This window comes from Eulemur rufifrons, chromosome 15 (genome assembly GCF_041146395.1).
Source record: "Eulemur rufifrons isolate Redbay chromosome 15, OSU_ERuf_1, whole genome shotgun sequence".
Classification (NCBI taxonomy): Eukaryota; Metazoa; Chordata; class Mammalia; order Primates; family Lemuridae; genus Eulemur; species Eulemur rufifrons.
Genome location: NC_090997.1, coordinates 41,070,466 through 41,085,167, shown reverse-complemented (window position 1 = coordinate 41,085,167; position 14,702 = coordinate 41,070,466). Strand labels below are relative to the sequence as shown.

The 14,702-nt window shown below is 31.0% G+C and overlaps 1 protein-coding gene across 4 annotated transcripts in view; it reads left to right on the top strand.

The window, feature by feature from the left end:
- Positions 1-14,702, top strand: part of IBTK (inhibitor of Bruton tyrosine kinase) — a 68,332-nt gene that overhangs the window by 43,510 nt on the left and 10,120 nt on the right. For 2 of the 4 annotated variants that reach the window (XM_069489212.1, XM_069489211.1), the window contains exons 22-26: positions 1,459-1,562; positions 2,969-3,132; positions 5,067-5,159; positions 5,730-5,870; positions 12,082-12,231. In XM_069489212.1, coding sequence (XP_069345313.1) covers positions 1,459-1,562; positions 2,969-3,132; positions 5,067-5,159; positions 5,730-5,870; positions 12,082-12,231 — 652 coding nt within the window. Of the gene's footprint in view, positions 1-1,413; positions 1,563-2,968; positions 3,133-5,066; positions 5,160-5,729; positions 5,871-12,081; positions 12,232-14,702 lie in introns of all 4 variants that reach the window. The other 2 variants (XM_069489210.1, XM_069489209.1) reach the window with 1 other exon arrangement.

The following is a 14,702-nucleotide window of genomic DNA, read 5'->3' as shown; positions in this document are numbered from 1 at the left end:
GTAATGAAATAATTTTTGTTCCTTACTTTAAACCTGAGGAAACAAGCACAGAAAATTTAAAGTGATTTGAATTTGTGACAAAAAGGAATAAAATTTACTCGATCATTTCCAATTCCATATTCTCCTGATGTACTATTTTTTCTTTGATAATGATTAAAAGGTTAAATTTAATCAGGGTTAAAAAGACCTATTATGGAAGGAAATTTGATTGTGAGACAAATTTCATCAAAGACAGTATATAAAGGCTTAACATATGTATTGATCCTTAAAGTTAGATGACATTCTGTGAAACTGTTTTCAACCAAAAATAATTGTTGGTCACTTTAATCATCTTCTTTATTTTCTAGATTTATTTCTAATTGACTTTTGAGAGTGTTCCAATATTAAATGTATTTTCTTAGATGAAAATTTGCCAGTGTTAAAAATATTCAAAAGGTTATATGGGAAAAAAATGTTTGAATGTTCTTTCCAAACTATATATTAGCAATGATAACAGCAAAAAAAACATATATCACCATGTCAAAGTGATTGACTTTAAAGAGAACAACACTTAGTGTGTGAGAGATGGTGTTTTATTTATTTTTAAATCAATTATACAACTTTTAGTTAGAACTCAGATGTCTTTATTTTAAAATATATTTTGATACTTCATCTAGATTCGAGTAAATTTAAAATGTATGAAAACAAACACCTGAAACTAAGCAAAAGTTTAGTTTATACTGTTTATATTTGAAATGACTCTGCTATGCTAATGAACCTAGATACCAGCTGTGGTATGGAGGCAGGCATTTAGCTTGCCTAAGAGAAGAAATGGTATATATTAATCCATTTCATGACAGCCCTCTTGCATGTCAAGCTGATTAAAAATAACTCTCAGTTGCCAGAGATTTTTTGCAAGGGAGAAAATCCTCAAATAGTCCACAATCAGCTTCTGCAGGAGCCTCTGCTGCTGGGCCAGCCTACTGGCTATATGAGAGGCAGAAAGCCACAATGCTTCCTCCCACACAGAATGGAATCTCCCTTTGTATGGGTGCAGAGACCTCTACAGGGAGACAAATGAGAAAGAGAAAGGGGGAAGTTCTGAAGTTTATTAATTTTGCCTTCCTGTATTTTTTATGGGGACAAACTACAGTTCTCAACCACTTTATAGTAGAGCCCAAAGAACTATCTTCCTCAGGTTCTCTGCATAATTGGTGTGTAATTGTAATGAATAAAACTGTAGTTTTGAGTGTGCTTCATTTTAATTTTTCACTTAAACTGATTTCTTTCTCCAGTTACCTTCAATCATTAAGATTTTGATGCAGTGAATATAATTTAAATGTTATCAAACCTGGATAAATGGCAGCTCTCTATTTGGTGCACTGAATGTAATGCATATGTGTTTAAATATATTTTTTTAATTTCATATTTTAGGATTATTAAAGTCTGATAAGACCAATTCTGTGGAATCTCTTCCAGAACTCTTGACATCAGACTCAGAAGGAAGCTATGCAGGACTGGGTAGTCCTAGAGATTTACAGTCCCCTGATTTTACAACAGGATTTCATTCAGATAAGATTGAGGTTTGCTTTTTAAAGTACTGCTTCTTTACCTTCTATTTTTAAGTCTACAGACAATTTCTCTTGTTTTTCCTTGTTTTTGCTCTAATTTTAAAACACTGTCCTGTTTGTTATGTAAGAAAGCATAACTAATCACACAATATATGTAGTGTTAGTTTTCTCAAATTTGTGTAACATTTCTAGTTTTAGAGGTTTTAATTGCAGTTTTGAGCCCTTTGTGATGTTATTTCTCATCTACTTTCTACAACTAAAATATAAAATTGATGTAAAACTGCATAGACATATTGAAAAACATATTTATAGCAAATTATTGAAATTTATTTTGTGAAATGTTGGTTGACACCAGTTAAAAATTGTCAAGGAAAATGATTTTGAAAATAAGCATAATTTCAAATTTTGCAGTCTGTTTCCTCCAGGGTATTAACTAGAGCAAAACAAACTAGAATGATTGAGTTCTTCTCTTAGTCTAGCACAATTGACATTAAGCTGCAGGATTCCTAGTGTGGTCAATTCTGGAAAGGGCATTTTTTAGATATCCCTTAAAATTTTATTACACAGTTGTTTATTGGGAAGGAAAATGTCTAACTCAACAGAGATAGAGTCATTTTTCTCTAACCCCTATATATCCAGAAAACATTGAAGCTTTTGGAATTCATGAGACAATAGAAATTTACCCTTCTTAGAGGCCTCAGGGGTGATTCGTGTGTGTGTGTGTGTGTGTGTGTGTGTGTGTGTGTGTGTGTTTGTGTGTGTGTTTTAAATATAGAGTAGAAGTTTGGGGGCAATTCATACTCACTCTAAGGCTGGTCAGGAAGACAATTGAGGTTTAAAGAAAGGTCAAAGGCATGTTGTGAATGTCTTGCAATAATAGAAGAATTTATCCTGGAAGTGGAAATACCATTTTAATAACTTCTTTGACCTATTAAAATAGCAATAGTTTTAGGATTCCTTTTGAAATGTCTGTGTTGTTTGACTTTAGTTTTATTCAATTACTTTAAATTACATTCAGAATAAATTGTATATAATATTTATACCAAACTTCCATGTTGTTTTATACTAAAGTCATGGATGTTAATTTTAAAGTTATTGTTTCATGTCTTATTTGTACAATTTTTATTTATTAATATTTTTGTTTACTATTTGTATAAATAGGGATTTAGTATGCAAGCTTGTTTCCCTAAAACTTATTTTCACATAATTGGATTGTAGTCAGTGATGTGGTTTGAGAATTGGTTAAGGCACAAAAATGTAAAAGAACATGAATTGAAAATGCTAGATGATTAATTGTCATAAGATTTTACTCTTCAGTATAACGTAACTAATATTTATTAAGTACTAACTATATTTTAGTTGCTATACTAGGTGCCTGCTATTGTTAACATTTTTTAATGTTTTTTCCCCCTCCCTAGGGTAAAGTTAAACCATATGTTAATGGTATACCTCCTGCATATTCTAAGGAAGATTTAAAACCCTGGGAAAAGTCACCAATACTTAAAATATCTGCTCCACAGCTCATTCCCAGTAACAAAATTGATACTACCAACTCTTCCAATTGGGTTGCTGGCTCTTTCAGGTATGATTTTCATTTTGTTCTGTACCTGTTTTTCTGAAAGATATCATTAATTTTTAGTCAAATTTTTAATGAAGCACATTTAAAAAATATTAATATAAATTTCTAGTACACAAAAAAGTACCTAACTTCATATATAAATTGCTAACCATCTATAATAAATAGGCTTTTCCCCCCAAGCAAAATTTAGTTTCCTTTGTATTATGATCAGTGAATAGTAGCAAGTACTGTAATATACATATATATAGACTTAATATCAGCAGTTTTTTTGTTTGATAATATATATTGGTTAAAATCCTACTCAGGAAGACCATTTTGTCATTCACAGACTTGTGTTATCTTTATAGCACAGTAAGGAGTATTTAAAATCTCACAAAATGTATTGTTATTTATGATGAATTTTCAGAGGCTATTTGTTTAACGTTGTTATGTTATCCTTTTAATTTGCCTATATTTTATACATTATTTTGCTTAGAAAAGTCAAATGAAGGAGTTAGATATAATTAGAATGCAATATTCTTTCAAAGTGCTTATTGCACTTGTGCTTCATCTGTATATGCCTACTGTCGTTGCTAACAGGCTAAAATTGTTAATTGACTTATTAAATATATAATCAGCTGGACCATTTGTGTAATTCTTTTGAAATACACTATAGTTTGCACAGTTACAACAAAGATCATGATGTTCTAGTTTACATTGCTTCATGGTCTAATAGTAGTTCAGGCCAGGTGCAATAGTAGCTCATGCCTATAATCTTAGCTCTCTGGGAGGCCAAGGCAGAAGATTGCTTGAGGCCAGGAGTTGGAGACCAGCCGGAGCAAGAAGACCTTGTCTATACGAAAAAATAGAAAGATTAGCCAGATGTAGTGGTGTGTGCCTGTAGTCCCAACAACTTGGGAGGCTGAGGCAGGAGAATCGCTTGAGCCTAGGAGTTTGAGGTTGGAGTGAGCAATGATGATGCCACTGTACTCTAGCCCAGGTGACAGAGCAAGACTCTGTCTCAATGAAATAAAAGTAGTTCAGAAATTAGTTTCAATATTTTTTTTTACCTTTCTAAATAAATAGGAGCATACTTAATTTGTGGGAACATCTAGAAGCTTCTTCTTATTGCTAATGTTATAATATTTTGTTAAACATGTTTTAAGAATAGCTTGGTATAAAGTCAACAGTATAGGTTGTCTATTTCAGTGCCATACCATTGACAAAGTGCGCAGCAATATGAAATAAATGTTCTCAATATTAACAAATAGACAAATGTTTCTACATTCATTCTGATGTATTGCCTAGTGAGAATAAGAGGTAGAATTTCTTTTTCGCAAAAGAAAATAAAGGAAACAGGTTACCCCTTTAATATGTAATGATATAACTTATTTTTAGCTATATCATAGATTTCATTTAGATCAGAACTCATCTATTTCTGAAGATTGTAGAATTTTTTTCTCATTCTTTACAACTCTGGTGGGTCTCCAATATTGTTGAGCATCCCCAAGTTTTTCTATTAAATGTCTGTTTTTGTTAATATTAGACAGTAGCGAGGATTTTGTTTGTTAAAAATAGAAAGAAAAGAATATAATTTCCAAGCTTCATTCATCCTAAAGGATAAGAATTTAATTAGAACTTTGGTGAGTTCTTCTACCTGATTTAGATAACTTAAGAGTCTTTCTATTGTTTGACTTTTTTTTTCTTTTATATAAGAATTTCAGTTTTATCACTTAACCTTATTACTTTGGATGCATTTTAGTTGTTATTTATGTATATATATGTAAAAATAACTTTTTTTCAAAGTATCGTTTATAAGGTTGGCTATAACTGACAAAATAACCTAAATTATACTCTAATTATCAGTCTGAAATATAATTTGCAGTTTCAGTGAAGTTTGGAAGTTGGGCTTTATAGGTAGATGAATGCTTTATAAAGTAACTTTTTGTGTCTTTTAGTCCTGTCAGTCCTCCTGTTGTGGATCTCAGAACCATCATGGAAATAGAAGAAAGTAGACAAAAACGTGGAGCTACACCAAAGTCAAATTTAGGGTTGGTTAAAACAATCATAAAAAAGAAAAGATCATTTTGTGTAGTATTTCTGTCCTAAGAATTAGAAAGACCTTTTGGATCTTTCCTATTATTTTTCTGCATTTGATATTATAGTTAATCATAAGTTCTTTTCTTGTTAATTTAGCCTCCCTGATATTAATTCTTAAGTATGTGCTAAAGATAGCATTGAGTTGATACACCAGTTGTGGAATACAGTATTACAGCCAAAAACTTGCCTCTAAAATGATCATTGTGGACTATTTCTAAAGAAAAACCAAAGATTTAAGACTTGTGATACGAGTTCCCCTTGAAAAGTATGATATGTTGGATGGTTCATACAGTTATTAATCATTGTTAGTATAAACTGATATTATCACTTTTGAAACTTGTGAGAATTTTGATCCACTACTAGTAAAATTACATCAAATAAATAGTAAACATTATTATCTGTAACCTTTATTAATCAAAAATTAATGCTAATTGGTTTAATTTAATTTCTAACAAAATGATTTCTCATTGAATTAAACTTTCTCAAAAGAAACCAGGAAAACTAATTGATTTCATTTCTAGCAAAATGATTTCGCATGGAGTTAAACTTTCTCAGAAGCAACGAAAAATGATTGCATTGACTACCAAAGAAAATTCAGGAATGAATAGCATGGAAACAGTTTTAACCACTCCTTCAAAAGCACCCAAACCAGTGAATGCATGGTATGCTCCGTTTTGTTATTAAAATTAGTATAGATATGTACATTAGCTTTTAAGGTAGTTCTTGGCTTTTGAGTCCCCCCCCATGTTTCTAAAGTCTTTTCAAGTATTTCATCCCCCCACCCCTTGCTTTTAAGTTAAATTAGAACTTGAGAAACAAAAGAATATTTTTTTGCTTGTTTGTCTTATTTTAATATGGGATGTTTTGACATATACATCATGGTTTTCAAATATGGAAATATTTTTCATATGTGGATATAATTTCTTCTTGGTGTTCTAATTAGCTTCTCTTGCTAAAGTGATTTAAAGGAATTTTTTAAATTTTCTTGTGAGAAATAAAATATAGATAAATTTGATAAAAGAAAACTAATTTCTTTATGTTACCCTAATTTCTTGGTCCTTCTATAAGTATCATAAATATCTTTACATGATTATAATCATAGCTTGTTATTGTTACTCGTTTAAACAGTGCTATTTACTTAACATTGTGTCATACAATTTTACGCCATTGGAATTTACCCATAGTGGCAGCATTAATAGGAATAATATCCAAAGAGGTCAGATTACAGTTTTGAGATGTGTCAAATAGGTTGTACTTCCTGCTTCCCTTTCATCCTTCCTTTTTCTTTGTAATAATTTATATCATAATATCTGGAAACCAGCGGATGCTTTGTAGTGCAGGGAAGTGATCAGTAAAACCCTCTTCTTTCACAAGGATTTGGGAGGATCTTGGCATGTACCCTTGGTTTGGGGAAATCCCTTCAATGTTTCTAATGCCACATTGTTCTCTTTGTAAGAGAGAATATTTTTCTCAATTAAAATGTAAATTTTGAAGAAAGTGGTTAACTAGTTTTATTCCAAGTGCTACTATTGGAACTAAATCAGTGTCTGTCAGGGCCACCTGTAGATCCAAAGCATGGTCACTGAAAAGAAAGTAAAACAAGATGTGCAAAAACCCAAGTAAAAATGAAAAGAGGGTAAAACTTGAGAGAATGGGCTTAGCAGAATTTTTAAATTTATCAGTGTTTGTTAACCACCTTCTTTATGTAAAGGACTGTGCTAGGTTCTGATGATAAGGCAATAAACAAGACAGATTTGGCCATTGCCCTTGTAGGGTTTATGGTGTAACTGTTGCAACACTGAGTTGTGCTGTCCTTAAACAAAAGTATGGAAAGACCAAGAGAGAGAAAGAGTTCTTGGAATAGCTGTCAAAATACTAAATATGTTGTACTTTGGAAGAATTAACTAATAAGCATGTGAGGAAGCTTTGGGTTTAGTAATATAGTTTTAACCATGCCATCAATCAGTTTCCATATTTAAAAGCAAAAAGTAAATGAACAAAAGAAGTTTCACATGTTTTCTTGGAGGTATCTTCCTTAGTGCCATACATTATTCTGTGGTCTAAACTGGGTCTTTTCCAGGCCTACTGAATATCTGTCATCTTGGTACTTTCCTTGTCATCTTAGAAATTTTCTTCTCTTCCCTCCATTGTTTGATTCCCAGTTTCCTAGATTCTGTGTTTTTCTATTTTCTTGGTTTACTCCTTGTTTTGAGGTAGCACAACTTCAGTAGTTTTCTGATTAAAGGTACATAGAACATATATTTTTGGAGTTCTTATATCTATGAAATTCTCTCCTTTATTCTTGACTGATAGTTAGATTGGAACAGGATTCTAAATTGGAAATCATTTGGAGAATTTATTCCCCCTCCCCCCCTTTTTTTCTTGTTGCTTTTGAGAAATTGAATACTATTTAATTCTTGATTCTTTTTAAGTTACCTCCTGTTACTCCCACCTTTCCTCTCCCTCCCCCCAGAAGCTTATAGGGTCTTTTCTTTATCCCTGGTGTTCTGAAATTTCACAGTAATGTATCATGAAGTAAGTCTTTTTTGATACATTGTGCTGGGTACTTGGGTTCCTTTAATTGGGAGTGGAAGAATGTCTTTTAAGTTTTAGGAAAATATTATGTACTATTACTTTGATATTTTTTTTCTCTTCACTGTTTACAGTTCACATTACTCAGATATTGGTCCTCCTGGACTTCTCTAATTTTCTTTTTGTCTTGTATTGTCCACATATATGTCTTCCTGTTCTACTTTCTGGAACATTTCCCCAACTTTTTTAAATTATTAAAATCTTTAATTGTCAAGAGTTTTTTCTTGTTTGTTGATGGTACCTTTTTAAATATTCTATTTAACATTCTTATATTTGAAGATCTCTGTACTCTAAACATTTTCACTCTTTAGTATATACCCAGAGAAATATATGCACATGTATGCCAGGCAACATGTATAAGAATATGCATATCATCATTATTTGTAATAGCCAAAATGGGAAACAACCTAAGTATCAGCAGTAAATGGGTAAATTACAGTTTATTTTTTGGTAGAATACTACAGGGTGATTAAAAAAGCACAAATTATGGCTAAATACAACAAAGTGGATAAATCTCACCAATATAATTTTGAACAAAAGGAGCCAAGCAGCAAAAAAAAAAAAAAAAAAAAAATCATACTTATAGAAAGTTAAAAATAGCTATTGACTTACATTCTTGTTTTATTCATTCTTCTCTCTATATGTTTTATTTTATCATGTTTTACTTTATTGATTTATTGATAGATTATTTTGTTTTTAAGTTCTAACTGGAAGTTCTGTGTGCCTGTGTGAAACAGGTCTACTGATAGGTATAACTGTGGAATGACCTAGCTGTATCCTTTGGAGACCCTCATTCTCTATGTCTGTTATCTCCGTATCTTTGCTTGTTGGTCTCCTTAGTCTGTCAGTTTCTCTAAAGAGCAGCCTTTTAATTTTTTGCTGGTGAGGTATATATTTACATGCTGTTGGAAAAATGGTGCTAATAGATTTGCTTGATGCAGGATTGCCACAAACCTTCAATTTGTGAAAACATAGTACTTGTGAAGCACAGTGAAATGATGCATGACTATATTTTTGTTATCTTAAGGATCTTTTCATTTCTGTGAACTTCTTTTGCATATGTGTACTGCTTTTATTTGCACTCATTAAACAGTGAGCTTTGTAAAATATATATGATATGTATAAATATGCCATATGAATATATATCTATATTTAAAATAAATATATATGTGAAATATATACATATAATTTTTTAGGTCATAGGAATTTTATTCTAAGTTAATGGCATAGATCAGAAACATTTGTAGAATTTAAAGAACACATTTACATAAAATAGTTAATGTTCAGTATTTAGGAACTTTGATACATGTTTAGTATAAATAACCTTGTTGAATAATTTTCTTTCTTAAATTCTTACAAGGCTATAAGGTATTTAAAATTGAGCTCTAGATATAATATTAATTATTGAGTGAATACAATGTCATATATTGCTTTGTGTAATTTTAAAATTATGAGGTAACCACATTATTCAATATATCACTTGATTTTTAATCAGATACACATAGGATATAAATATATACAATATATGCTTGAAGTAAAAATGGAATTGATTATTTTCCTGAGAACATCCCTTATACATATTGGTTTAAAAAAATTTAAACTTTGCTCTGCCTTGAAAAAGTAAATTAATCTGAAATTAACATTTTAATCAGATTTACAGATTATATTTACAGAATGTATTCATGACTGTGGTGATTTATCTATAAATTTTTTAATACGTAGAGATACATCTTCATCGTCTGAAGAATCATCCAATGAGATTTTATTTCTTTAGCAGATTTTTTTTTACTATGTTTATGACAATATTATGGTTAATGTGCAATTCATTAGCAAGTCACAAATTAGCTCTCTAAATCTGCTTGTGTTTGTGGTAGGATTTTCACTAGTCTATTCACAAAATCACTCACCTGGTTTATATAGTTCCCAGTATATAGTTGTAGTGCTGCCTGCAGTTGGGTGTGGCAATGGAAAATATTAAAGATAACTGGTTTTTCCATTAAAATGAAATTCTAACCAGTTGAATTTTAAATTTAATGTGAAAACAGCAAGTGTATATGGTATTTGGCCACTTTTCAATATCAGATATTTTAGTTGGAGAAATAATAGAACATTTCTTACCAGTCATCCTGAGTGGAAGAACGCATAGTCTTTGTGGCCTGGCTTGATGTTTGAATGTAAGTTCTTCCAAATTCCATTTAGAGCTAACTTATATAAAATAATTTTAGTTATTTAACTTTTTAGAGCTAGAGATTTTATTTTTTAAAGCAAAATTTTAGGGCTGCTTTAGCTGAAGAACAAAATCCTGGTTAATTTTTGTGTAGATACAAATGTCTACAAATGCTTCTCCATAAAGTTTCTGTGGCAGTTAAAATGGAAAATAGCTAAAGCCCATGAGTTAGGAAAGTCAAGTTGTGGGAAATAAAACACTGTTTCAAATTATGGCATAGTCAGTGGAAAGAACAATAGAACTTATTCTGTTTCTCAGTCCTTATGCCAGGGTCACACTGTTTTAGTTCGTTTTGTGTGGCTGTAAGCAGAATAACACAGACTGGGTAATTTATAATGAACAGAAATTTATTGGCTAGTTCTGGAGGCTGGGATGTTCAATATCACGGTGGCATCTGGCAGGGGCCTTTTTGCTGCATTATAACATGGTAGAAGGTGTCGTGTGGCAGAAGGGTGAGAGAGAGCAAGAGGGGGCCACCCCACTCCCACTGATAATGGTGTTAATCGCTTCATGCGGAGCCCTCAGAACCTAAACACCTCTGAAAAGTCCTGCCTCCCAATACCATCACATCGCAATTAAATTTCAACATGAGTTTTGGAGGGAACAAACATTCAAACCATGGCACACTGTCTTGATTACTGTGATTCGTTTTGTCTTCTTACAACTTTGTGGGTTTTTTTGTTTTGTTTTTTTAAAGAGTGCTTTGGCTAATCTCTAGGTTCTTTGTATTTCCATATAAAGTTTGTCTTTTTTTTATTGGAAACCCCCTTATCTTCTATGTTGATTTTTATAATTCAGAAAAACTAGTGAGATTAATTCAATGTTTAAAAATAGGCATAGGTATATATAGATTTTCTGTTATCTCTGGTAATTTTTTTTTTCTTAGGTATTTGTCCATTCCACATAAATTGTCAAATTTATTTGCATAAAGTTGTTTATATTTCCTTATTACCTTTTTAATTCCTCTAGATCTTGTATTATCTATTGCTTCATAACAAATTATCCCTAAACAGCAGCTTGAAACAACCAGCATTTTTTATTTCATAATTTCTTTGGGTCAGGAATCATAGCTGGCTGCCTGTGGCTCAAGATTTTCCACAATGCTGCAATCAAGGTTCAGCCAGGGCTGTAGTTATTTCAGGGCTTGACTTGGAGAGGATCCTTTTCCATGCTTACTCACATGGGCACAGAATTCTGGATTGTCATTTATTTCCCCCTTTCATCACATTAAAAATGTCTTTCCATTGTCTCTTGGCCTTCATTGTTTCTAGTAACAAGCTAGTTGTTTTTATTTGTTGTATTTCTGTGGGTGCTTTCAGGATCTTTGGTTTTTAGCTGTTTGTTTATGATGTGCCTAAGTATGGTTTTCTTTTTATTTATCTTCTTTGGGGTTTGCCAAAATTCTTGAATCTTTAAATTGATGTCTTCCACCAAATTTGGAGAATTTTTGGCCATTATTTGTTTAATTATTTTTGTTTCCCATATCTCCCTCTGCGTCTGGGATGACAATTATACATATGATAGACCTTTTGATATTATCCCATAAGTCACTATGGCTGGCTTATTTTTTTTTTTTTCAATCAATCTTTTCTTCTCCCTGTTCTTCATATTCAAAAAATGAACTGACTCTTCAGTTCGTTCAATGAATTTTGTTTTTTAAATATTATGATAAAAATTATTGATTTCCATTTTATTTTTTATAGCTTCTTTTTCTTTGCTGAGCTTACTTATTCTTTAATTCATTCTGAACATTTCTTTTATTGTTGTTATCTGTGGCATAGTTTCAATAGCTATTTTAATATTGCTGATTTCAACATCTAGGTTATCTCGAGTTGGTTTCAATTGATTGCTTTTTCTTACGGCATAGTTTTGATTATTTCACAATTGACAGCAAGAATCTGACATCACAGTGGAAACTGTAATTATATAATATCATTGTAAAATTTTTGTTATACATTCTCAATGTTACACATTATTGTTCCCTTATAACTTCTAGGAATGTCGTTTTACAAAATGGATATTTTAACATGCTCTATGCTTGCTTTCTGTTGCAGGGCATCTTCTCTACATTCAGTATCATCCAAGTCATTCCGTGATTTTTTAGTAGAAGAAAAAAAGTCTGTGACTGGTCATAGTTCAGGAGATCATGTCAAAAAAGTGTGTTTTAAAGGAATTGAAAGTTCTCAGACTCCAAAAGTTGTAAGGTAATAAACTAAACTTAAAACTAATACATTTCCTACCTTAAAATAGTCTATAGTAGTTTTATGTCTGAAATAATCTTTAAAGATTTGAGTCAGATTTTTATATATTCTTTTACATTCATAATTAAAATTAACATGTTTATTCCCTTCCTCTCTTTTTTATTGAAGCAGTTATTGAGGTATAATTGGTTTAAAATAAACTTCATATATTTGAAGTATACATTGCGAAGTTTTGGCATATGTATACACCCATGAAACCATCACCACATTCAAGATAGTGAACATAATCTTCATTCTCAGAAGTTTCCTCAGTGCTTCTTTGTAGTCTCTTCCTCCCTTGCCTTTGTATCCAGCCCCCTACCCTGAACCCCCGCCCCCGCCCCTCAGCAAGCGAATACTAATCTGCTTCTGTCAGTATAGGGTGTATATTTTAAAGTTTTACATCAACGGAATCATACAGTTATATACTGTTTTTAAAATCTTTTACTCAGCAAAATTATTTCGAGATTCATTCATGTTGTGATGTGTATCAGTTGATTCCATTTTATTGCTAAATAGTATTTCATTGTGTGGGTTTACCACAATTTATTTATCTATATATCTGTCAACAGACTTTTGGGTATTCTAGTTGTTTCTCTGGCTGTTTTTTTGAGACTGCGTTTTAAAGTTCAATGTATTTTAAACAGATGTTTCCTATTTTAAATGCCTCCATGAAACATGAAAATCTATCCCTAATTTAAAAGCAATATTTAAAAACAAAATAGCTTCACCAGCATGGTGTATAAATTCTCTTAATTGTTGTTCAAAAGGGAACATTCTTGGGGCATTAGATGGGCCCATGTTGGAAGAAAAAAAATATTTCAAGTTGTTTAACTAAATGGAGATTTTTTTCTTATATCTGATAATACGACAACTCCCAAAGATATTACTCCCTAGAATGTTTTAGACAAAACAAAAATGTGATTAAAAATACATTTATGACCGGGCTGATGTTCTGTTTTATGTAATGATAAACCCTTTATTTTACTCACTGTCAAACCTTTTTCTTTTCTCCTAAACCCTTTTTTATTAATAAAAATGGCATGTTATGTCCAATTCCATTGTATCAAACAGATAACATAAACTTCTCTGACTAAAAGAGAAGGGACTGGGAAATTTGCTAGTTTAACCTCACCTCATTTGCCTTGTAAGCAACTCTGAGGAACTGTCAGAGTCTTCTGACAATTGTTTGGAAACTACTGGTTTAGGTGAAATGTTTATACGTATTTTTATTGTTGGTACTGTAATTGGCTTCCTTATTACCAACACGTATGTTTAAGAGCAAAGTTCTTGAGCCATTTTCATATAATACAGAAAATCGGAGACTAGAAAGGATCTTAAGTCCTCTGATCCACCTCCCTAATTTTTCAAACACATTTAACAGTGAAATGCTATTTTAAAATAAAAATCTTAAATGGAGCTCTAACATAAGAAACAGATTAAGCCTTTTTACATATTAATTTATACATAAAATTTTAATGTTTATGATAGGCTAATCAATATAAAATTAGGTGCAATGTAAGACATTTGTAGTTTTAAAATTAGCAAACAAATATTTATTGATTATCTGCTTTACATTGGACATTATGCTAAGTAATAGAGTTATAGTGGTGAACAAAATGAACATAGCCCCTACCTACATAGAATTTACAGTCTAAAAGAAAAGAAAAACTTTAAACAAGTAATTAAATAGAAGCATATACAGCATTATGAAGAAAAAGTTTATTAGACTCAACGGTTTATTTCTACATTTTGTTTTAATTATCTAATACTAAGAAATCCTGACTGAATTAAGTAAGTAGTTAAAAATAATTTTTTTTTAATCAAACCCTCTTGGCATTCTCTAGGATTACTCTTCATTTAAGAGATGGTAGAAGAAGCTTTATTCTTGAATTATTAAAATGAATACACCTGACAACAGAAGTTAATATGCTGATAATCTTCAATGTATTAAAAGCATTTGAATATACACTTTTTAAATTAGCTTCAAAAATGTATTTCGGAAAAAAAAATGAAATACTGACAAATGTTTGTTGGACATTTTATGGTAAACTGAAAACTACTGAACTGAAACAATTTAAAACTACCTAGTGTCTTATAAGTTATTTTCTTAAAAGATGTTGAGGTAAGGTTATTTATTCCATTCCTAAGTGACAGGTAATCTTCTAGGGTTGTTAAATTCTCACAGTAAAAATGATGTTTATATCCTACTACATTTGAGTGCCATTTTTACACATACAAACATATAGTCTTACGTAATACGTATATGTTTTATATGTATATTCCATTAAGACATACATAATATGCATAATTATAATAAATGTTTTGAAATAGTCACTATTACATTTCTCTCATTAGTAGGGTTTTTTAATCCCGGTCAAATTTTTTTTAATTAAATGAAAATCTTTTACATTTTTAAAAATTAAAAAAATTCT